We start from the raw sequence: 25,237 nt of genomic DNA on the forward strand, positions 1-25,237 counted from the left end.
GTTTTATGAGTTACGGTGCACACACTTAGCACAAGGTAATCAGTACCGTGCCCAAGCAAGTTTGACCTCCCCCAAAGTTCAGTTTGTTGTTGCTCAAGCACCGTATACTTTCCTTGGCCCTGGCACGGTTGGATCATGGTACAGTGACTTGTGCGTGAGCTCAATCACAGGTACGCAATGTGGACAAGACGAAAAATCCATCTCAGCCTTGCATTAATCAAGAAGATCTCTGAGAATTAGAGAGCCACATGACTTGAAATAAGCCACAAAGTCAGTAACGTTGCAGTCATGTTCTCAGCGGAGGGCGGACAATCGTGCTTTGGCATGGTAGTGTGAGTGTGCCCATAAATAACTCTTTAATCCCTTTGGACTGAATGTATTCAGCGTTCTGATGAACACAGAATCTACAGGTTGTGCTTATCTCAATAATTAATCATAATTCCTTGCTTACCTCTTCACACTGAAAATATAGCACTTCACAGACAATATTCTGCATATATACAGACACCCTCAAAAGGAAAAAGTGAGAAAGTCTTGATGTATTTTGTTGGTAATTTATTGAAAAATTCTACCAGCTATGCAAAACTTTAAATAAACCAACAACACCACCCAACCAAATAAGACAATTAGCCTCCGACAAAAATGGAAAGGGACAGCTAGAACCAAAGAGGATTTGCACAGGGATTTACACAGGGATTTATTATTATTAAGTCAATAATATTAAGGATCATAATGATAATTTTCAAGAATACAAAGAAGCCCACATTTCCTTGTTTAAAGACACAATTTCATGAAAAGGTGCTCACCTCCATCTTCAGTTCAAGTTGGAGTAAAGTCATTCTGCGAGGCGTTTGTGATGGGAGAGAGTTATTCACAGCCTGAAGCTTTTGAGGCAAGGGATCTTCTTTTTTGTAAATTAAGCTTGCAAAAAGTGTGCCTGCTTTTACTAACTGTTGGCTTAAAGATTAGTTAAATGTAATCAGAACTTTATGTGATGACCTTATCAACCTAACTAGCATACTCATTACACTTTGCATTCACAGACTTCAGCCACCTCGGGCTTTGAAAACATAGGTGGCATATTTCTGCCCTCTCTTTCTCTCTTCTGTCTTATTTTCTGTATTTGAGAGCCATATTTGGGAGAAGACAGATTACTTAGAAATGTAATGTTTTATAATTGTCTATATTTCTTGTGTGTCCCATCTGCTCTGCTCACTACTAGCACAACTCTGCTTCCAGGTTTGGGGGCAAAACCTTACTAAGCAAATCGAGTACACAGACGCTCACTTCCTCCTTACTTTTTGCACACACAAGAATAAGAAAAAGAACAAAGGAAACAGTTTATTCACACAAAATAAATTGAATAGGCTGATATTGCCTGGTGTAAAAACAGTGTATTAACCCCTCTCCCTTCAAAGCCAACATGGCAACATGTCATGGCACGGAGAGCAACTGTGTAGCCCTAATTGTTAGAAATAATTGTTGCTTCATTCTTTTGGCATGTGTCTACTTGGAAACATAATGCAAGCCATAATAAATTAAATGTTACATTTGAAAAGTACTGAAGGATATAATTGGAAGGAAGCTGATTAGGCATGTTCAGGGAATGTGGATTAATCACACACGGGTACAACAACAGCACACGTCATCTCCTTTGGATATGAGGGTATGGTCATTCATAACACTGTGTGGGTACGGAGGAAGGAACTGCTGTAATGGTGTTTCCATGTGATGGAAAACATACATACAGACAGCATCGTTTTTTTTAATTAACGTTTTCATGTGGAGGAAAGTCAAGAAAAGTTTTAGTTTGAGGTTTAAGTGTCAAAGCCTGAAAAGTAGCCCTCACATACAGTCAGTGTGACATTTTAGTGAAAGCCTCGAATACTTGTAATGTTTGCTGCTTGATTGCATTCTGGGTGTAAATGATCTTAAACTTGACATGTTGTCCCTATGTTTCCTCTCTTGAGGATCAGTTATATCAAGCTGGAAAACCCCTCCATATGTTTACATATACATGTGGACTTACAGCTTATTATCCCCAGGGGACACAAATCCCAGAGAAGAGCAGCCAACACAATTTACTCATCTCCCTTCCCAGACTCAATGAGTCGACACCACCTCTGTAAGTTTTTTATGCCACGAATGCAAGCAATTGGAGGTAACGCAAAGGTCAATTTGAGAAGAGAGACAATGGACACACAGAAGTATCTGGCTGACAGATAGTCCCGGGTAACTTCACTATATTTTTGAGTGAAAAAATAATCTGTTTTCCTTTGGGTTTTATCTGTCCAAGTGGAGCACATGTTTTAGTTTGACTGTGACTTACTGTATTTACTACAGCTGTGGAAATGACTTCAACAGTTTGTATTTCCAGCAATTTTATATTTAAAAACAAACTACGACAAGCATGACTCCCCTCACATCAAAGACACTTCACACTCAAACATTTGGATTCAATGATATCTGCGTATCAAGTGACAGCTACCTTCGCAGTACCCAGAGCGAAGAGGCAGCTTTGGAGAACATTGACCAACAAGTTGTATTTACAGATCCTCTATGTAGTTTCCTGCTATTTTATGTACAAGTTAGAGCAACCAAAATATGCAGAAAATGTTTACAACTGCAGGGAAAGTGGAACCACTCTACCTCGGGTATAAACAGATATTTCCGTTTCTTGCCACTGCAGTAAACGCAAGTGACGCGTCTACACAGCCGGAGCAAAGAAGTGCCGGATCTGGAGGAATGAAGAGACAAAAGACAGTTAATGAAAACAAGGCTGGTGAGAAACTTGAACTGCATAACAACACATGGCATCCATTTGACCACAAGCTAAGACTCATGTGGAGGAATGTGTACTACGCTCGGACTGTGGTTGGACATTCTCAAAGAAATAATGATTGGAGTAGTTGTGTCTTTCCTGACGTATGCTCCATTAGGTGTTAATCCCACTGTAAACGCTGGGCAAGCTGTCTAATGAAATTAACAACAAATTTACATTTCATAATAAATGTCTGACACCTACTCACTGAAACTCAACAGAGGAGATGCTAATGCAATCCAAATTGGTTCTGTCCATGCATTATCCTTTACTTTGTGTGTTCTTGGTGTTGCAGGTTACCGATCTCTTCTGCTGTCGTGGTTGCAAATTCTACTGCACATTTTGAACAAGTATGTCGTGTTTGAAATGAGCACATTTTAGCTCAAACCAATGATTATTTTTGTTCGCAGATTCAGATGAAATATTCAGGATAATTGTGTGAGTGTATGCAAGACAGCTGTTGTTGCTAGCCGTACTGACAAGCTCCACAATAAACATGCCAAAGTATTACAACCCCCTCCCATGTCCAGCTGCAGCGTGTTGGTGTGCTCGGACATCTTTAGAGAGACAAATCAGGATGGAGGATGCGGCGCAGACTCTGGAGGACCCGCACAGCTTGAACAACTGCAGAGAGCAGGTGTTTCTCCTCTCCCTGAGCAACTCTGAACTATCTGGAGGTTAATCAATGAAACGCATTTTGGTGATTTTTACATTAAGAAACGATCTCAAAAGACATTGGGTGTAGCATTTTTAATTTAAGCAAAGATTTACTCAACATTAGTTCAGGGGAGTAATGTGAGGTCTTGGATTAGTCATCACATAATGGAGATAGATGTACTAGTGAAAGAAATGTACTAGTTGACTCCTTGTATTCATTCATTATTCATGCACATTTGGCTATTGCACATCCATAAATATTTAAAAGCTTTAAACCTAAATAAACGTAAATAATTCAGTGAATTTATACAAGCCACTTCTTGAGAAAGATGACATATAATATATACAACATGGGGTCTGAGACAAGATTGAGTCAAAGGTGATTCATCTCATAATAAGTGACTGCTGTCTATGATATGTAAACAGTTAAAACACAGTCTGGAGTTGACTTTTTTTTATGAGCTGCAGACAGGCTGCTAATGGTGCAGCTGCACTTTGTTTCTGATTGGCTGGTTCGCGTTCTTTGAGAGGCTGCACTGGGGATGCAAAAGGCTGCTTAATTTGGCAGCGCTGTCTCTAAATAGATCTTGGCTGGCACCGTCTCGCCTGTTAAAAGAAAGATGGCCATTCTTTTCACAGGCTGGCGTGTGTTTGCATGAACAATGAATCTTCTGTTTGCAGGCTTCTGATGTCTTCTTGTGTGACTCTTTGCAAACAGTCACACTTGGCGCTGCTTGGGGTGAATGTGATCGTAGAGATGCTGCTGATAGACGGCTACCTGGAGAGCTGTTAGGACACTTGACAGATGGATTAAATGTTGACAAGCGGACTTAATGTTACTGATTGTAAGTGGAGATATGTCAGGTCTTTGTAGTGGATTTGACACTGTTATCTTTTAACCCAGGATACTCCTCTCTCTCTCTCTCTCTCTCTCTGTGTTGCTGTTATGAGTCATTATTTTCTGCTGCTTGGTCATTGCTTCCCATATGGATCAGAATCAGCTCCACACCTTGAAACCTTTGACCGTTTTTTTTTTCACATTGGCTTTGTTTACAAAGTCTCTGTATGGACAGGGATCAGGGCGCTTTGCGTTCAAATGCTTTTGATTTGAGTCAGAAAAAAAAGACCATGCGTGCCAGCGTGTTTATTTTCACTGTTGGTGGGGGTGTGAGTGTTTAAAGGGGCTTTGGGGTGGGGCCATGATTGGGAGTGGTAGGATTTGATGGAAGAGGGGGATTAGAGGGAAGTGGGGCAAGGTGTAGAGCTGGAAAGCCAAAGGAAGTGATCATCCTGCAGCTCAATTGACTCGCTCCTCCCTACGACCTCCGCCCCCCTCTGCAATTCACACATCCTGTATCTGTTCAATATGGATTTCATTACATGTTATTAAATTTTAATGAGATTACTGTCTACTTTGAAGCGCACGTTTTTGAAGTTTATCGAAGAAGTATTTCTTTCGTAGAAATAAATGAATTTCTGGACACTGGTGTGTTCAGATTTCAAAGGCAGACCCAAAATAAAGTATCAAGTGAACATTTTGGACACCATTAATAAACAAGGATCTGCTTCTGCATCGACAAAATGTTCAACAACCTAGATGTTAGACTTTTTATAGCCAATAACAAAAGGAGAATGAAGTGGAAAATGGAAGAAAAATAATGACAATTTCAGAGAAAGCATTTAACAGTTGGCTTGACTGACTCGGGCTGTAAATCATAACGCCGAACGATCTGTGTATATTATTTCATTTCAAGTAAACTCTACACTCTTTCTAGCTTTGCTTTATTAAGAGATGTTTATTCAGAAATCCTTCCTTTTCCAGTGTTTGATGCTGCCGGCTGTCCAAAGTGTCGTTAATTCTTTGAAACAACCTTTTTCCAACATGGGTCGACTTTTCCAGGACACTCTGTCTGTTTTGTTTCGGGTGTTAATCTGTCTTAGTTGTAACATATGTAGTGTCACAAACAACACTAATTAGCTGACAAATCCCTCGTAGATTAAGATTTTGAGTTTAATTGTCTTTTGTTAAAAAACAAAACACCCAAAGTGCACCTTGTTTGTTTTTCTGAAGCAGCAGGATAGTTGGATTGGACGTAGAATGGGAACAGAGCCCTCATGTGGAAAGGGCCCAGAATGATAAAAACGTGAATAGCCATATATGATGGGAGGGGTCCATGGACGTGGCCTCTTTATAGGGGTCCATAATTATGTGAAACATCCCAGATTATTCGTAGTACTGCATTTTCTATGTGCAGCCTGACTGGAATCTGATACAGAATGAAGTTTAAAGGACAGAAAGAAAGTTGAGGTAGTAACAGGAATGACTGATTTTACGTCTGTCCTATGATGTCTTATTTTATCTGGTCTGATGTTGACAATGGGACAATGGGATCAAGGTGCTCTAAGTGTGAGGACGTAGCTTAAAGCTTTTTGGTTTGACTTTTACAGATATATTGAAGTTTCACATTATGTTTCACATGATTGATTGTAATGAATACAGACTATCAGCAGAAGCACTAGTTCTCTAAAACTAACTTTGCATGGGCTCGTTTGTTTCTCTATTCAGTGTTCAGAGAAAATAGATGAAAGTCAAATTTATGATTTCACCTTCAAAGGCCCAACTAGGGACAAGTGTTGGAAATTAGCATTAGCGATATACTCTTAATGCAGCACACCAGTTTCAGGCTCTGTATTGAAACTGTTTAATAAATAGTTTTGTCCCCTTTTAACAAATGAATTCAAAATTCAACATTCTTCTGAAATTAAAAAAAATGCATCATGCAACATAAGACATATTTTTGGGTTGTTTTCAGAGATAGTTTTGGACAGCTCCCCCTTGTGGCATGGCAGGAGAATGACAAAATCATTGTATAACGTGAATGATTTAAAGAAAATATTTATATTTAATATAATATTATATCAAGTTGGTCTAAAAGATAAATATCACAATACATAGGGAAAGAACGACATGATCAATAACACTTGTCATTTCTCAGATTTCTGTTCAATGGTAACATGTCAAAGGTCAACATTTAAAACAATACTTGAGGAAGAGAAATGGACTGAACAGAACATTGTGTTTGAGTATTGAGCAGCCAAGAGGATTGTTTTTTCTGTCTGTGCTGAACAACACTTCAGATCAACTGTGTTGACTTAGCAGCAGAATACCAGACACCAGATAAATACAAGTAAAGGAAACTCTGATAAGAATAAAATGATGAACATGTTAAGGAGTTTCTACACATTTAAAAAGAATGGATGGGACGTGTAAGAGAAAAATTGCAATTTAATAACGAATTGACAAATTGTTATTAAATTGAAAGCTGCTATAAAGCAGCACTTGTGTCATAAAATAAACCTTTGAAATGTGTCACAAACTGTAGTGACTTTTACTGTTTCCACCATTTTTCTTGCCTTATGCGTTGTAATAGAAAAAAAAATGTAGCAAACCAAATTCAATGGACTTAACGTTTTTCCCCCCCAGTGTAGTCATCAGACAAATGTTCCCACAGGGTGGTTAAAAGACAAAACATTTCATTTCTGGGTTCTGTCTGTTTAGAGTGTACAACAATACGCTACTGTAAAACCATGTCTGACTATTGAGAAATGTATTTATTTATCTATGGACTGACGTTCAGACATTTAAAATCCACGTCATGCCCCTCCATTTTTCCCCTTAGTAATCTCACTTCTTGAAGCAACATTTCTCTCTAGTTTCTTGTAAATGCAGCATGGAGGAAACGTTTTTGCTGTGATTTCCCCCCCGAGCCTTCTTAGGAAGGGCTTGACTCCTTGTAAGGAAGAATAAAACACAAGATTTATCTGAGGCCTTTTTCTATCAGAGATGATATAAAAGTGTCTTTGGATCTTTTGATGTTTGTTTTTTATGTTTCCTGCTGTTTATCCAAGCTGCTTCGTGGGACGAATATTCTTGATTTACATCTGTACACCTATATGAAAACACCACACTCCCCCTTTTCTCATCCGAGCATTCCTTAAATTCTTTTAGTAAGGCATTTTAACACTATCGTTTATCACTCTCCCCTGGATCCACTCTGAAATGATCTTCCTATAAAATGCCTCAAACTTCCCCCTCTGACTTGCAGGCTTGTATGACTCACTCTCATTTACAGACCTGCCTATGGTAAACAAGCTTCAGTTTGCAGGTGACAACATGCAGGTCTTAAAAATGTGCCGTCTGAGGTGGAAATTTTGATTTTGCGCTCCCTTCAAAAGCTCACTGAGTTATAACACCGCCGCCGACCGTGCAGAGAAGAGGAATGACTTTCGTGTTAGCAGGTGTAATTTGTTCTCTGTAAGGAATTCTCAAAAGGAGCTGTTTGACTAACGACACAAGAGATTCATTCCTGAGCTCTTACTTCTTCTTTTTTTAACAATGCATATTAGACGCTTCTCATTCTGACATCATGACATGTATAGGCTTGAAAGTTATCCAAGTCTACTGAAATTCAGGAGCTGCTGCGACTCAAGGATATCACTTTACAACAGCTTCCACCTGGTCTGAAGTCATGCATTTCTTTGGTGTGCCATTTGCATTTAAAGTGCAGAAAAAAAACACTCTGAATATTCATTCTATCAGAAACACAATGCAGATTAATTCCCTGCAGAGACAGAGAAGCACATTTTAGTGGGAGCGACTGCAACAAAGAACATAGTAACTATTCACAGATTCACATTAAAGTACTGTGCAGAGTGTTTGACCGCTAACTTCACTATAAAATCTGCTCTATCAGAGTTTTCTTTTTAGTTTGTGACTTCAAAACCAGGACAGGGCTAGCACAATTTACATCCTGAGGTTTCTTTCTTTTTCTTTTTCTTTTTTAATGATTAATAGTTACGAAAGCAAACGGAAGTTGTGAAGACTTTTAAAGACAGAGAAAACATTTGGTTGCAGTAATGAGCCGATAGAGAAATTCAATCAATTGCCCTGCCTTATACGTAGATTATATATTTGGCAGGTGTTTGGTCATAAAACCAAAGTATTGAACAAAGTTAACATTTTGATGGTGGTCTTGGTAGATTATAGTCATTGATGTTTTTACCCAGAGTAAGACATGTATGACTTTTCCAAACGTCATGTTGTTGAGTAAGTCTCTGAAAACCTCAAGAAGAATGTCAGAAAATCACTTAAGTATTTAGGACTCATTGTCTGAGGTGAAGTGAATACTTGGACAAAATGTCACAGCAATCCATCATGTTTTCTCTGAATTGGTTTTTTTTTTTTTTTTTTTTTAAGACTGGCTTTCTATCTGACCAGCAGTCTGACACGCCAAAATGTCTATCCCAAGAGCCACGAAGTAGAAAGGCAAAAAACCCCCGATCAAGCCTAAATGGTTTAAACCTTTCTTAGTCACGGGAGTCTCCCCTTTCCTCTTTGGATAAAGAGATTTCCCCTGTTGATAAAGAGTGCTAACTAAAACCACAAACCACAAATACATGCCATGAAGTCCTGCACCTCACAACACATGGTGCTTACGTTGTTACTGTGGAGATTGTTGTCCCTATATAACCCTAATGCCTCGGGCACATAGTAAAGCAGCGCTATGATACAGAAAAACAATCAGGTTACTAAGCAACGCGCTACTGTGTTAATAGGTAAGACCACCTCTGAATATTCAACGCACTGTTCTTCCCCTTTTCTCCGACTGCGTTCAGCGTTTGTTTATCTTGTTCCAAGTTTCCTACGTGACAACTTTTTGAGCCGAGAAAAGCTTTAGGCTTCATAAATCAACAAAGACTACGAGAGGAGAGGAGGGGAGTGTTTGAGGTTTGGGTTTTTTTTTTCTCTTTTTACTGCTAGGGTTAACTTCTTCCTGTGAAGAGGGAAAAGTCTTTATTTGATCCCAGTATAACAGAGGAAAAACATTAGTGTGATACCATCTGTGTTTCATTCCAAACTGTTGTGACAACCTTACCGCGGGACAGATGTAGATTTAGAAACATTTCAAATCATAAAGGAATACAAATCACAGTGTAAAGGACTAACAGCATATGGAAAAGGGAGGAGAACAAAGGTGGTGATATGTTTGGGGGGTCCGCAGCCTCCCCACCCCCTCCAAGAAAGGCCATTACAAAGCAGCTGGTGGTAATGAGATTGAGATTGCCTGTCCTGTTGATAATAATCATTCTTCCAGAGTGAATTCACAGGCAAAAAGAATAGTGACACACTTTGTGTTTTACCTGTAACTCTACTTAGAGTCCCATCGTGGTGAGTCACGACTCAAATTCACCCTACGTGGTGAAGCAAACGAGTTCACGTTAATGTAAAATAAAGCAGCAGCAACAGTTTATTAAGTGGACCCTAACGTTTAAGTTGGTTTTACGGCAGATTTAAAAAGTGAGGACAACATTTTCTAAATTTTAAATGAATATGGAAAAGCTCGCCAGCCTCTCTACAATTCATAGTGGTGTACATTAAGTAAAACACAATCTCGAAAAATCTATTTATCTAGAAAAGAGGGAACACTGTCAGTAAGTGCAAACGATCAGGACTCCCAGCTGCTGACAGCCAGTCCACAGAGTCAAAGCATGTCACTGACGACAGTTCTTCAGAGCTCTGACGAGTACAGAAACCATCTTAAAAACGTCGTCATCAAACAAAACTATCGTCATTACCCTCCTCACCATCAATCAAGACCATCGTCATCATCATCATTAAGATGATAGGTTTTAAAGACAAACATGGTTTAAAGAATTGTGCGGACAAGTTGTACCGAGTGTGAACTTCATGACTGTTTACTGAGTAAAAACAATTTGAACAAAAGATCCAAACGAAGACTCTTGATAATCATCATTCTTGCACCTTACTCTAAACTTCAGGAATTGTCCTGGTTTCACCAATGATTTTTTGGTTTCTCGTTCTTGTAGTTACTGTGTCTCTTGTAGCAGGGTTTCCCAACATGGAGACAAGTGGTCATTGAGTGGACAAGTTGTGAAAACTTCATCTTTGGATCTGCTTCACATTGTCAAAGCTGCAGCTTTTCTACAGAGACTCTCAGAAACTGCCTGAACTTTGAGTAATGGTCCGTCACTCAGTTTATTGTTCTCCTGACTCGCGTGGTATTTAAACTCCTGACTCACCTCGTCACTACTTCATGTGGACCGAGGGCAACATGACAGGAAGTTAATCACTAAAGAGGAAGAGGAAGTTGACTGCAGGATACAAATGGAGACAACATATTAGGTTTTTTTTAAATGAGTCAGATATTATGATGGATCATTATGTGACTGTCTTATATCGTTGCCGATGACAAAGACTCAGTCGGTGTCTCTCTCTCTCTCTGAGCGGAGACTTCTGGCTTTTCAAGGTTGAAAATGAAATGCGATTATGATCTTGTTTTTGTTACTCAAGTCTGGAACTAAGTGTTGACATTTTTTTGCCTCCTTGAATTTTGTGGGTTGTACACTTCTATCCTACTGTTCATGTTCTCGTAGAACACTTTGGGGTTTTTGTTTATAAAGGTCTTGTATAAATAGAGTTTGCTCGTTTGCAGACCTCTCTGGTAAACACTCAAAAAAAAAAAAAAAAAATTCAGTGAAGTAAAAAAAGAGATCTTGAAGTATGAATGGTTTTTAAGGCTGTAAGAGCTGTAATTTATTCATATTGATAGATTCTATATGGCACCAACATTTATGGGCTGAATGGTTTTTTTTCCCTTGGTGACACCGCTGCAGTCGTTTATATACGACATGGTAGAAAATACTTTCCTCCTGAGTCACCACAGAGAGTCTGATAAAGAGGAAGCAGTCATTTGGATGTTTAGGATTGCATCAGGTTGTTGGGATAGATACAGGCATTAAATATTTATAAACATGTGGGATGCATTCAGTACTAAAGGAAGTCCTGGTCTGACACCTGCTCAGTCAGCGAACACCAGCCTGCAGGCCAGATCGCACACATGAATACAAAACAGATGAACCATCCTACATTTTCTAAGCTGATCATAAACATCTAAAGGAGACAAGGCCAAATGAAACCATTCTAACAAAGTCCAAACTCAGAATTTTGGATTCAAGTTGAAAAATTGTACACAAAACAAAACGTAGGTTTCAGAAAAACATCCGAGATGTCAGTCCAAAAGGGTTTATTTTGTAAAGGGGGCAGTTGGAGGAGATGAGAAAACATGGTGCGCTACTAAATGATATATTCAAATGTACATGACATTCAAAAAAAGTATTACAGTTATCACTCAAATTTTCCACACATGAAATTAAAGTCTTCATTTCAATAAGTTTTCAAAATGTAAATGGATAAAAAGTTTGTATATTTCCAAAATAAAAAAAAATATGTAACAACACAAACTTTTGGGATGCTAAAAAGAAAAGAAAAAAAAAAGAAACAAGTTTCATGCAGAAATGAGACCGTGTGTTCAAAGTTTTTGATTTAAAAACAAAAATAAAATGTACAAACAGGGTGAATGACAAATTGTATTAATTTGAGAGGCAAGTTGGAAGTGACTCCTTCGGCTTCTTTGTCCTGGCATCATTAACTCACATAAGCAGGAACTGCTTTGTTTCAGTCTTTTATTCAGTATAATATAGGTCAATAGGAAATATAAGAAACTGCTATTAATGACAACTCGAGTGGTCTTGGCTCGCCATTACAAACAGCACATGTGTCGAGATACCTCATGAAAATGACCATCCAAAATAAATTACATTTGCCAAAAGCTAACGCACGGACTGGTTGGGATGGAGATGGGTAGGAGGAAGGTTGGAGTCAATGTAGTAACAACTGACTGATGACTGGTCAAATACACTGTGAATCAAGCTCCTCTGGATTCGTGGCATCCAGAGGTCGACTGTAGAGTGAGTAAAAAGGTCCCAAAGTAGAAACTGCAGTCTTAACATGTGCCATACTTTAAAATGTAGAGGAAAACACCCTTACACTCATCAATATGATGAGCAGAAAAGTCCCAAACCAAAGCTTTGAAGTCTTTATTTTTGCTATCGGGAAGAGGAAAAAATACTCGAAAACAAAAATAAAACACAAAACAGGAGAGGGAAGGAAGAAACGACTCCAGATATTACGCTGAATGCAGAGAAGATGAACTGCACGAGTTGGGTGAGACACTCCGGCACGAGGGGTTATTTCCTGGAGCTAGACTTCTAATATCCAAAAGTACTGGTCTGGAGGACCCATGTTGGTCAAGGGGTGTCCATAGAGATGCCTACAGCAAAATGCCTTAACAACAGCATCTACGCAGGCTGTCCAAGAGTGACGCTATGTGCTCCCTGCTGCCTGGCTCTCTCCTCCCTCTGAATTACCTGCAGAGGAACAAACATATATATCACCAAACAAACTGCTGATGTGGTCCCAACAAGCAAACGGCAGCAATAAACCCAGAGGCTGACAATAAAAATCACTGACTCGTAGCAGGAGTGCAGGCTGGAGCTGAAGCAGAGGCATCGTCCTCCTCGTCACTGTCGTCCTCGTTGGACTGCGGTACCTCTGCGTTAGGGATGGTTGTCGTCGGGGTCTCGGGCTCCTGCTCTGCCCGGCTCTTCAGGGCTAAGATACGGTGATGTAGCGCTGCAGCCAGCTGACCTACGTCCTTAGAGCTACCCTAAAAGACAGCAGACACGGAGGGAGAGACCAGTCAGCTGCACTGAATGAAACATTCTCACATGGACATGATTCATAGTAAAAGCTTCAACACAGGTGATGCTAACTGAACACACGCTGAAATCAGGAGTCACGTAAAACCGGTCATCTTCTATGAACAAGACGCCGACTCACCGAAACAAAATAAGCCAGACTGCAACAGGAGCAGATGAACAAACTAAATGCAAAGTATTTTCATCCTAAAAAAGCTGAGAGATGAGACGTGTGCTTTCAGGAGCTGTCCTCATTAGACCTGCCCCAAATGATTCATCTCATCAGAGCCCTTTTTAGATCTCAAGTCTGTGCGTCGCTCCGTTCTTTAAACTGCTGACCCAGTGTGCTATTTGACGCTGCGTCATGGCTTTCAAGAGCACAGGAGGTAACGTGTAAACAAACAGCCGGAGCTTCACGTACACACACATTTAGACACACACACACACACAGAGGGCTGATCCACCTCACTCGCTCCGTCGCTTCACCGTGATCCCATCTCACCTCTGTTGGGACCTTACACTACCTGCCTGGCAGATCATTCGGGGTACAACTTTGTTCCTCCACTAAGCTGCTGACCTCGTCACAGAGGCATGAAGATCCTGCCTTGAACTGGCAATACAAAGGTGAAGCCTTTCGATTGGACTGATTAGTCCGTAGGTTAAATGTGTTAAAGCCTCCGGAAACCCAAATCCACGATAAGCGTCTTGTTTATAATCCTCTGTACATAATAATTATTATCTTCAAGTATTAAGAATAACCTTTTAACTGTGTTTAAACTGTTTATTGAGCTTTTGAAAACTTTCTGATATTGGGTGTTCAGTGAGCTACGATTGGTTATGTAATACATTTCAACAAAACTACTGAGACGGTGCACAACCTCAAGAGCCTCAGCCTGCTCCTCACTTCAGCGCCTTTTGCAATCAGATAGCCACCAACATGTAATCTACCCGTCTACTCATATCCATGTGATCTATCCAGCTGATCTCTCCCTCTCCATCTCGCCCTCCCCACAGGTGCTTGTTATGCAGCAGGTTTGGAGAAACACAGGAAAGTGATTTGTTTAGCTTTGCCCGAGTCTTGCCTCATGCCATGGCTCTTCGCTCATTCGCCCTCATGACCACAAAGCTATGAACTTTGTAAAATAGCTTCTTCTTGCTAATGGAGCGGTGTCCTGCCACCCTGCACTTCTATGTCCCTGTGCATGCACACACACGCAGAGCAACAGTTCGTCTACAGCCGCATCGCCGAGCTCTGCTGGTCACACGTCTTGTCTTTAGGTTTCTATTCAAACAAACCAGGACCCCACTGAGTTTGTTTTCCAAACAGCTTATGGATGAAAAACTTTGACATTTTTATTCCATTTGTACTGAAAGTGAGATAAATCCCTGATTTAATTAACTAAAGGACACATTAAGTATAATCCGCGGATATACAGAAGACCATCCCTGTGCTCTGAGATCAAGCACGGATAAAAATGCTTTTATTTATTTAACCAGGTAATTAACCCATTGAGATCAAGATCTCTTTCACAAGGGTGACCTGGCCAAGAGGGCAGCAGCACACATCATAAATAAAACAGTTTATGAACAATAAGTTAAGAAAAAAAATAAATTACAATAAGCAGATCAGTTTTCGGCAAAGTGCAGTCATGATGACAGGTTACAATTCAGAAACAGAGACATTGTCCGATTGCCTCGCCTTTTTTGTCCTTTAAGATTGAGCCAAAGGCTTCCAGGGAAATGAATGCGGCCATTTTCAATACTCACAATACTACAGTTCTGTTGGGCAGTGGGTCCATCAGAGAATAAACCTTCATAGAGGCAAATAAGGTGGTGAACAAACACATCTGGAATGACCGCTCTAGTGAAACATACCGATATTAGGAAGACCTTGAACCCCTGGTCCTCTGTGTCCATGGCAGTGATTCGTACACTCTTCTCGCTGGCCTTGTCCACCTGCATCTGGGGCCAAAGTTTAGTGTTGAGGATCAACCGGAGGCTGCCCTGGGTCCTCATCACTGGAAGAGTTTAAACACACAAACACGTCAAAGGAAAACATCTCTCTTACCGTCATCCTGTTCTACCTGACTCCATGATTGTTGTTCTCCGACTCGTTGTCATCAAAGATAAAATTAACCGCCTTACAATCCAAGCGAGTGTTCTGTCCAAGCTGACTCAAGCTGCTGAGTTTGTCACGCGCTAATGACATGTTTGTTAACCTGAATACAGTGATTACAGATATCTCTATCCAGCGTGATACTAAGGTCTAAAATAAGAGTTTTGGTCTGAAAAACATCCAAACAAAAACAGACGCACTTTTCAGAGAATGAAGACTCTTTAAATAATCAGATATTTCTTCTTTTTCAATGAGTAAACATGTAATACTTCCTCTTTCACCTTTAAGCATATACAGTGATTTCAGTGGAGTCAAGTAAAGCCTTGTTCACAGATGGAGACAGCAAAGGAAAGGGCTCCCCCTTGTGTTCAAAGCCAGGTACTGATCACACTATTTGTAAGAACTGGTTGTAGATTTTCACAGAGATATTTTTTATCTCTCATTTTTCCAAATCAGTTTGGAATCTGATCATTGAACCGTAAATAAAGACAGTTGATTATTTTAGGGCTCTCAAAATAACATTTTCATTTTGAATAATTACTTCCAGAAAAATGACGGATAAAAAATGCAATGGTTATGAATTGCACTCTGATGTCACTGATCAAACAATCGCCAAAAGCAGCTTTGTAAACTTGATAAAAACGCCCCAAAAACATTACAGATTTTTTTTTTTATCCATCTGAGATCAAGTCATTTTCTTTTTTTCGACAGGTGAGTTTACCTAGACGGGATTGTAGCGTGCCATCTTCTGTTGACGCCATGTCGTTGAGCCTCAGCAAACCTCGACCTCTCTCTATCCACGACTGAGCCGTCTTCTCAAAGACGTACAACTTGCACTGCATCTGAAGTTTAAGAGTGATACAAACAGGAACTGTACTGCTGTCTGCCGTTTCTATTTAATGTACAGTATGTGTTGCATGAAGAGAGCTCGCTTCTACCTGTAAAACGTTGCTTTCCGACTCCTCTCCGGTTTTGACGTCGACTTTCTCTAAGATGCACTTCTTGGCTGTGGCTTTGGTGTAAGCTGCTGCAGACTCCTCCAAAGACTCCGACACACTGTTCACTAAGGAGATAAAATACAGTCAGGAGAAATCTAAGGCCCGCTGGAGACTTATCCTTAATTGATACGTCTGAATAAAAAAATAAAAAAAGCACAGTATCTGCAAAATGTGGGATTATCCCGGTCTGAAAGGTGACCATGCTACGGCTGGCACTCAGTCACTTAACACCAGAGCTGCTCAGGCTGCATTAAGAAAAGCTGTGCCAGGCAGGAGGGTTTTTTTATTCATTGTCATTTTACAAAAAGAAAAGTCAGTCCCACCTAGAAATGATAGGCTAATTATTTTCTCACCAGGTGACACAGCTTTGAGTGTTTGCTTGATAAAATAACCATCAAGTGTTAGCTGTGTTCACACAGCGACCTCGCCATTTCAGTCTGAGTTCATGATTGAAACCAAACAAAGGAAATGCCATTCTCTGAAACCAAAACAAAAAAACTACACTGTGTATAATTATAGCCTCCATTGTTTTAATGGTAATCATCAAACCAATGGTATGAATTTTGCATCCCAAACTACAGATGTAGAATTCATTTCTTGGTGGTCTTCTAGTAAACACTACAGATTTTGCTGAACTCCGCAGATAGAAAGATATAATTCAGTGACTCTGACTTTAAGGATTACAGTCACAACTGTTTACCTAACTCTGTGTTACCTGTAATTTGTGGTTATCTCTTAAATCTCATAAAACAACTATTAAAACATCATACACGGTCAGAAATCAGGGAGGGCTCTTCTTGTTTTTACCTTTCTCTGGGGTGGCTTCCTGCGATGAGGGCTCTGAAGCAGGTGCAGCTAAGACTTCTTTAAATTCCTCATTTGAGGCTTCGCCCTTTGGTGGGCTCTAAAAAAAACAACAACAAAAAAAGGTATTGATTGGAAGTTGTTCAAAGCTTAACGTCTTTGTAATGTGGCAGGTGATAAACTCACGACTCTCACCAGAACTCGCGCTGACATGTTCTGCCCAAAAACAAATTTTGCCCCACTGTCTGTACTGTTTGTGGCTTTTTTTGAACTGCGAGAAGAAGAGGAAAGAAACGGACTTTAGAGAAGGGATGGAAGCGGATCATGGATGAAGACGAGCGGCTGAAAAGAACGGACGCTGTCATTACCTTGGGGTAGAGATGTATTGTAAGAAATAATTAGTGCCCTCTGCTTTCGAGTCCAGTGGCACACCATCCTTTGACTTCTCTTCTGTACTGTTCTCTTCCAACTAGAGAGAAAAATAAATAAATCAGTGTGAATGTTTTTTATGCTTAAAAAAAACCAACATGCAACATAGAAAGTGATCGAGCAGTAAGTCTAAATATTGGCTAAACAGTTCTACTATTACAGTTTCAGACCGACCACAGACAAAACACTATTTAACACACATGCACCGCCCTGTATGCACTGGCACATAGAAAACACTTCTAATAAAGTGAAGCAGACCATTCATGTAGTGACAGTATTAAAGTGTATAGAATCACAAATAAACTGCAGAGTAATGCACGCTAACTTATTGGTCAGAGGATCCTCACAAATGTTTAAGAACTCGTCTTCTACTTTTACCAATTCCCGTGTCACACATGCTCAGTCTGCACGCTTACTGTAAATCAGAGGAAACGTATGACTAATAAAACACAACCCACCTTTGCTCTGTCTTTGATATTTTGACCAAATACAAAAGATATTGCTACATCTGCATCCTTCTTCTCTGTTTCACCTCCCTCTTTGTTATCACTCACTCCATCTTCCTCGTTTTCATGTTTCTGAAGAAAAAGAAAAAAAAACGAGCGAATGAAATCCTTCGGGTCAACTCGATCTCACTCTGTATCGTCAATATAATGCAAGTCCCACAATAATACAATTAGCGCTCCTTTGAGAGGTCACTTTTACTCGCAAATTTCACCCGCATCCGAGCAATTCTATTGGTGCATAACATTTGCATAACTTCTTAAAACAAAACTCGATATGCGTCCTTGTTACAAGCACAAGCCTGCAGCATGAAGTACAGCCTGGACTGATCGGACAGCTTTTGTTCTTCAATTCCAAGCTCAGGCTTATTTCAGGCCGACGTTTACAAACTCCTCACCTGCGACTTTGTTGGGTCGGCCGAGTGCTCTGTGTTGTTCAGGAAAATGGACGGGGTCGCAAGTGCCCCATCTGAGGATTTTTTCACACCGTTGGTTCCACAACTAGAATCTGAATGAGCAAACAAAAAGAAGAAGAAAAAAAAAACACATTTTCCTTTTTAACAGTCCCAGAGGAGGTTTAGCCTGTACAGCACATGAAGAAGACTGCAAGGGCATGCACTATCCATGTTACTAACATATACACAAAGCAATGATCTTATAGTGATGTTCGTTAAGCTACTTATTTGTGCAGGGGACTCCGAGCTGCACTCACTGGACTCTATATGCGATTTAGAGGGCGGCGCCTGAAGAACTGCAGGGCGGAGGACACTGCGTTGCTGTTCCTTGGGTTTCTGACTTGGGACCCCTGAAACACAGCCAACTTGTCTCAAACTTTTTTTACAGCACAATGAGACGTTTTGGGTTTACATGTTCAAGTCTAGTTTTACCCTGCCTATTTCTAATAGAGGACATGTGAAAAAGGGTCGAAGGGTCTTTTTTTTTTTTACAATTTCATTAAAGTCAGTGTGACAACATAGCACGGACAAGGTCAAGAGCCTCAAACACAAACCTGAACTTGGTGCCTGTCCATGTATGAGAGTCGGTGGCTTTAAACGGAATCCCACAGGTTTCTCTTCTGATGAGGCGGAGCACAGGAGAGGGCAGACGTTAAGACAAAAAAATAAAAAAAGATCCAAGAGTCACAGAGCAACTTATAAAGGGTTCATTCCTTCTGTCTCGTCACCTTTCAAACCAAAAGGCCCGTTACTACAGCAACCCTGTGAGAGCTTCGAGGGCTGTGCTGTGATCCAACTCCTGCACACTAACATTGGCCCTCGGGCCTCTGATCTTTGTCTGCCTCTCGCTCTCCAGCTCAGTGGTTTTAATAGCCTGACATGACGTATTCCTAATCAGTGAGGCCAAAATCTGCCTCACAAACGTTCACGTTAAACAACGTTTCATTTATATCTTATTCCTAAGAATTGTGTTTGTTCTTTTAAATAAGTGAGTCAATCAGTGTCTGTATACCTGTCCTGTCATATCACACCTCTGTAGCATCGATCTGCAGATATAGAATAAGCTCCAGGTGGTTTAAACTCCTCCTCCATTTTTTGTCTCATCTCACAAATTAAAGCCAAATACAAGCAGATAACACCGGGGACTTTATGGTCGATTGCCCTCGCTGCTACCGATATCAATATTGGCATCATATACATTATTTCACCAACTCAGAATTTGCTTCCAAACTGATCTTGTCATTTTAAATAGTCATCATTCAGAAGTTAACTACAGTACGTACAGACTTGATCACAGGTTGTATTAAGTCATAATGCTCCAACAATGAAGACTCCTTCCCACAGTTACTGGGGATAAGGAGACGCTCTTCTTCAGAGCATTCATTCAGAACTGACACCTTTTGGCCAAACACATCATGGCCCCTCTTTCAGCTGCTTATAACATAAACCACATTGACACAGGCTGTTGGTTGAATTCTTCATGTAATCTATGTCAGATCTTTTCTATAAAAAAAAAAACAACAACAACACATGGCTGTGGATTTTTTCCTCCACTCACGCTCACATTCAAGTCAACTAGAGCTGGTTTGTGACATGAAATCCTAAAGTTGTTGATTATTAATCTGAAGCTGTTTAATGATTTCTTTCCCACCAAAACTGAAAAAAAAAGAAAAAAAAGTACGATGTTTGACCTTTGAAAGTGAGCTGATCACTGGCAGGGGCCTAAAAGCCGAGAAGAGACACTAATGGTGGTCTTGATGCCTACCTGGCTCAGAGTCAGAGTTCCCAGTCGGGGACTGGCAGAAACTTGAGGGCATGAATACATTGTTCTTGGGAACTGCAAAGTAGCAAACAGGCATTGCACTCAGCATACAAATCAATGCGTACACCACAAGCAAGAACCAAGAAAAAGCACACAAATGTTCTGCTTAGTCACAATGTGCTCTCACCAGAATGTGGCGGTGGGAACGACGAGGTCCTTTCCCTTTTCACAGGGGGGCAGTAGCTTCCTTCGTCTTTATCTGAATCTACGAGTGAAAAAAAAAAAAGTATGAAGTTTAAATAACTGTACGAGAGAAAGATGATTAACAAAAGGATGGGATCCGGTTCAGTGTTAGGTTTACCTTCTCCATCTTCTGCACTCGAGCCCTCTGCAGATCGCTGCAAGACAACACAATTAGCACTTAGATTTTACAACAAGTAACCCTTAAATAAAAGTCCCAAACAAAAGAATAACAGGCAGCATCAGGCTCGAGATCAGTGGTAATTCGTTTGGAGCTGTTCAAGAAAGATCTCCAAAACATCAAGTGGACTTTTCTTTTGTGTATTTCATTTGAGATTTTCAGGTTAATGAGAAAATACAGCGACAAAAAAAAGAAAATGAAGCAAACAATAAACTCGACTTCTTTTGACAGTTCATCATGCCTTTAGAAATCTGCTAATATGGAAACATTTGAAATGTGTACTTGAAAAAAAATTGTAGTCCAGGCTGACCAAAATATCATAGTCATAAAATGTGACAAACACAACATACATATTCCTGAAGAGAAACTTACCTTCTGTGCTTTATCTTTTTGGAAAACAAACACAGGGGGCGCTATGGCAGGCTTGTCTGTTAAGAGAAGTAGAGGCTAGTCATTGATGTACAATTTCAAAGTGTACAGCAGTCCTGCTCCTTTCCTTCTTTTTCATAGTTAACAGTAGAAAAAAAAACTAAAGGTTTCATAAAATCCTCTCTGAGCTCCATCATTCTCTGAAAACAGTGACAGCTTGAGCTGTGGTAAATCCAGAATGTTTTATACATGTACAGTCTCAGCATAATCATCAAGCCCTGAACCACACTAAAGAATTCAATGCACAGCGATAAAACACACCACCGCTGATATCATATAAAAACCAAAATCATGGGAAGATATTCATAGAAATCCTGCATTTGTGGAGCTGGTGGCGCAGTGTTTAATGCACGGCCTGATGTCCGGAGGATATCGTCCTTCAAGCGGGCGGTCCAGGTTAGATTTGAATGTGGTGGCTCCTCCCCCCCCCCCCCCCCCCTCGCTCTCTCCATGATTTCCATCTCTATCCACTGTCCTGTCTCTCCAATAATGGCTTAAAATAAAAAATCTTTACATTCCCCCCTCCCTATATTTCACAGACTGTGAGGGATGCAAAATGTGGGTCAGAAACTTAAAGTGGCTGCTTTTATCAAACACTGAAGTAAAGCTAAGACCTGTTTTGTAAAAGATGGCCGTGTGAGAATGATATGACCAAGGTGACACGAGCAAATAGATTTCTATAACGCTGAATAGCTTCAGTTCACCTGTGAGTTTATAAGCGACTGAAGATGGCAGGTGAACCTTTCTGGGACCCCAGTGGACCGAGGGTTACCTCGGATCTCTGAGCTTACTTTGACCTGCATGTGTGTGAGACACATTTCTGTCTTAAAAACAAATCTCATCCTGTTGTCTTTCAAAAGTCAAGTGTATCACTCTTTAAGGAGTTCTGCTGTGAGAAATGTAAAACAGGAAACAGTTTCTGCAGGGTGGATGTTAATCACTTCGACTGACACTTCTCCTGTGGCAGCAGTTACTTTCAGGCTTTAAAAATAACTCAAGAAAAAAAGTCCATCTGTCTGCTGATGGTCTTGTTTGCTTCTTATTCAATGATAAATCGCCACGTGCACAAAAGAGAGAGAGACTCGACTGTCCCTTCCGTAAAAGCACTGACAGAGATGCAGCACTCGTGTCAAAAACTGACGCTTCTCACACCTTTGTTTCCATATTTTCTGCAGCCATGCGGTCATACATTTTTGTTGTGATACTCGTCATCATCATCAGTAAGCCTCCGGCTACAAGGATCACCTGATGTGACGATGACTGAATATCAAGTGAAACATTTACAAATGTGAGTTATGTTATTTGAGCATCTTTAGCTTTCTGTGTAATAGTATCAAAAGAGCAGAAAGGCACGAGAATCAAAGCAACAAGTTACAGTTTTGTTTTGTTACTAACATTGTGTGTTTGATGTCCTGCTGCTGTAACGCCACACTTTCCCAGCTTGGGATCAATCAAGTACATCCATCCATCTATCTATACAATAAAGCGGAGCAGGACAAGACCCTATGTGTAAGAAATGCGCAAAGACGCTTGGAGCACTTAAAAAAAATAATTAAAAAAAAACAGGATAAATGATCTATGACCTCTCTATGCATTTCTCTGCCAAACGCTTCTGATTGAAAAATTGATTTAAGTGTCCATCTTCTCTTAAACTTTAATGTTGCTGTCTTGGGAAATGAGATCTTGAATCACAGCAAAAAAAAAAAAAAAAATACTTATGGAAAAAAAATAATCAAATATTAATGTATGCACTAACACAATAGTAAAAGATTAATCAAAAAGCTATGAGAGTTCCATTCATCCTTTTGTGTCAGTTAGACCTCGTTATCATATTGGGTCATTGATTCAGATCATGCCACTGCAAAAAGCAACTGAGAGACTGGATAACAATTGTCAGGCCAGGTAATAACATGATGTCAGCTCAGCCCAGCTAACTCGTCTACCTGCACACGGTAACCTGTGTAATCCTATCATGTAGCAGACAAAGGTTTTGCTCTGTCTGAGTTTGGGCCTGAGCAGGTGTAGCATCGTTATACCGGACCACACAAGCATGCGCCAACATCAAAACAGCCCCAACCAACCAGAACCTTTTTTTTTTTAAACACATAACCCCTCATGCTAATGCTAGCTGTTTATATATGCAACTATGTTATGTGCAGAAAACATGATCACACGCTGTGACCTATATTTAACACGTAGCTTCACATTTCGGTAAGGCTTGCAATCAGCTATCTTAACTGATGTATGCAACAATTCAAGCATGCACCACTGATGCTCACGGCCGAAATTCAAGCAGTCCGAAATGTTCCCGGTTTATGTTTCCCCAGCTAGCGTTTACACCATATAGCTTGACCCGCTCCAGGAAATAGTCGGCACTGCCGGTTGTTTCTCTAATGTAGCTTAGCTCGCTATAGTTAGCCTGCTAATGCGCTCCATCCCGCATGAGTCATCTCGACTGACAGGCAAATGACACACATATTATCACCTTGATTAACCCCAACAACGCTTATCAGGACATTGCAATGGCATGCTAATTAAACAGAAAGAAAGGGGATTTTTTTTAAAGTAGCAGGGATTAGCCTTTAAAAAAAAGCAACGTCGGGGGGTGGGGGGTGTTAATGTTTTTCCTCTCTACGCGCCTAAATGGACGTCAAGCAATCTTGCAAGTGAATGCTAACTGAAGAAACACAAAACATGCAGGAGTTTTTTAAAGCACTCATGCAATGCGTTATGTGTTTTAACTTTATGACAGGGACTTATTGAGCGTCTTGGCCCACTTTGCGTTATTTTCACATGCACAGCGGGGTCTTTTAGCTCACTACAACGGGGTAATAAACACTAGCCTATAAATAGCCGGGGTGCTAAGCGCTATGAGAGGTAAAGACAGCTAGTAGACAAGCAGCAATATACGAGGGCGTTTCGAGACACTCCAGGTATTACCCACCGCCCGAGCCGTTAGCATTGTTAGCCCGCATGCTAACGCTGTAGTCTTGTAAACGCCGCGACGCCGTCAATTCACCCGAACTGACTGTTAACATGCTTGTCGACCAGCTTCGTTTAAGGCGTCAAATATGCAGACAACGTGTGCGACCTTTCTCCCGGCTCCGTATCTCTATTGTTTTTTTTTCTTACAGCCACTTACTCACCTTCGTTTGCCAAGTCCGCCATTTTACTTCGACGCTCACACACCCACAACCCACCGCGCAGATAACACGAGCGGAGGAAGAAGAAATGTTTTCAGTGTTCAGACGAGACGACACATTGCCCGCCGGTTCCCTGATGCAGCAAGCAGTCCCGGCTCCTCATGTGCCCTTGAATTAGGCCACAGTGATATTACCAGACCATTAATGTCACCATGATCATGATATTTTTTATTATATTTAGGCTTCCACCTAAACAGCTAAGGCCCCTGAAAGAAATGTCATCAAAGTTTATGAACTATAAAATAAAGGCTACACTGTGAATAGCACAAGTAAAATAATGATTAACATAGGCTTCTTGTGAGCTTTTTGTTTCCCCCCCTAAAAAGATTCAGGGGGCATCTAAAGACAACTATTTCAGCAAACCCCTCAGGGGAAGGAAGGCGTTTGTGCAGTTGTCATGGATACGGCTTGGTTGGCATCCTCGTTGTGGTCCTGATGATAGATGTCATCAAAGAAGACCATCAGGCCTTGTGCGGTGAGACCAGAACGAGACATGAGGATGATGATGATGATTCAGAGATTTGATGGTTCATGAGCAAAAAGGATGAAGAAGAAGCATATGTTTTTATTAACTCAGGTGTATACAAATACTGACATGCTACACACAGGCTCAAATAGACACATGCACAGACAGGATTCTGTATGGACATGCACGGATGGAGAGATGTCAGAGTGACGGGGCTGCACAAAGCAAGCGCTCCTGAGCTGGTTGTGAGGCTCAAATAATGTATGTATGTAACTTTCAAACAAAAATGTTTAAGATAGTATCTGATTATATTGGTTGCATTAATCTTTATGTTTATGTAATTCTAAATTAAGAGAATTTTTAATTTATCCAATTCAATAGAATTAGCCAGTTTTTAGTTGACGAGCACTTCATGTTATTTTTGCGCCTTTTTTCTGCTTTTGAATTCAGCAGCTATTGTCTGGTCAGAACACATAAAGAAAGTGCGAATAATTTAACTCAACAATTTCATTTGGTTGACAAAGGAGATGGGTTTTTTTATACTGTAATGTTAAT

At 40.4% G+C, this 25,237-nt stretch overlaps 2 protein-coding genes across 5 annotated transcripts in view; one reads left to right on the plus strand and one right to left on the minus strand.

Moving 5' to 3' along the window:
• The window catches only part of LOC306826921 (C-C motif chemokine 25-like), a 50,520-nt gene that overhangs the window by 14,830 nt on the left and 10,453 nt on the right, over positions 1–25,237 (plus strand). The gene's annotated exons all lie outside the window — the stretch shown is intronic.
• On the minus strand, positions 11,543–24,599 carry ranbp3b (RAN binding protein 3b). Of its 4 annotated transcripts, none has more exons than XM_079349284.1 (17): positions 24,160–24,599; positions 20,957–20,970; positions 20,525–20,561; positions 20,351–20,428; positions 20,167–20,238; positions 18,956–19,021; positions 18,626–18,751; positions 18,345–18,454; positions 17,902–18,021; positions 17,383–17,483; positions 17,210–17,285; positions 17,018–17,114; positions 16,151–16,275; positions 15,934–16,054; positions 14,972–15,114; positions 12,870–13,065; positions 11,543–12,766 (listed from the first exon to the last, which is right to left on the minus strand). In XM_079349284.1, exons 1-17 carry the CDS (start codon positions 24,179–24,181, stop codon positions 12,723–12,725), a joined length of 1,548 nt encoding a protein of 515 aa, XP_079205410.1. In that variant the 5' UTR covers positions 24,182–24,599; the 3' UTR covers positions 11,543–12,722. The 4 variants fall into 4 exon arrangements, with proteins under 4 accessions (XP_079205410.1, XP_079205408.1, XP_079205409.1 ...); XM_079349282.1 differs by having other exon boundaries at positions 20,957–21,012; XM_079349283.1 differs by having other exon boundaries at positions 18,659–18,751; positions 20,957–21,012; positions 24,160–24,598.

The sequence above is a fragment of the Symphodus melops genome, assembly GCF_947650265.1.
Source record: "Symphodus melops genome assembly, chromosome: 7".
Lineage (NCBI taxonomy): Eukaryota > Metazoa > Chordata > Actinopteri > Labriformes > Labridae > Symphodus > Symphodus melops.

Bases quoted from the DNA above. Each gene is read 5' to 3' on its own strand.
- ranbp3b (XM_079349282.1), bottom strand. From the start codon at position 24,181: ATGGCGGACTTGGCAAACGAAG. The intron at 20,429-20,524 runs GTAAACCTAACA...TTTCACTCGTAG, and splicing joins GAGTGCAGAAGATGGAGAAG to ATTCAGATAAAGACGAAGGA. The intron at 12,767-12,869 runs GTCAGTGATTTT...GTTCCTCTGCAG, and splicing joins AGCCTGCACTCCTGCTACGA to GTAATTCAGAGGGAGGAGAG.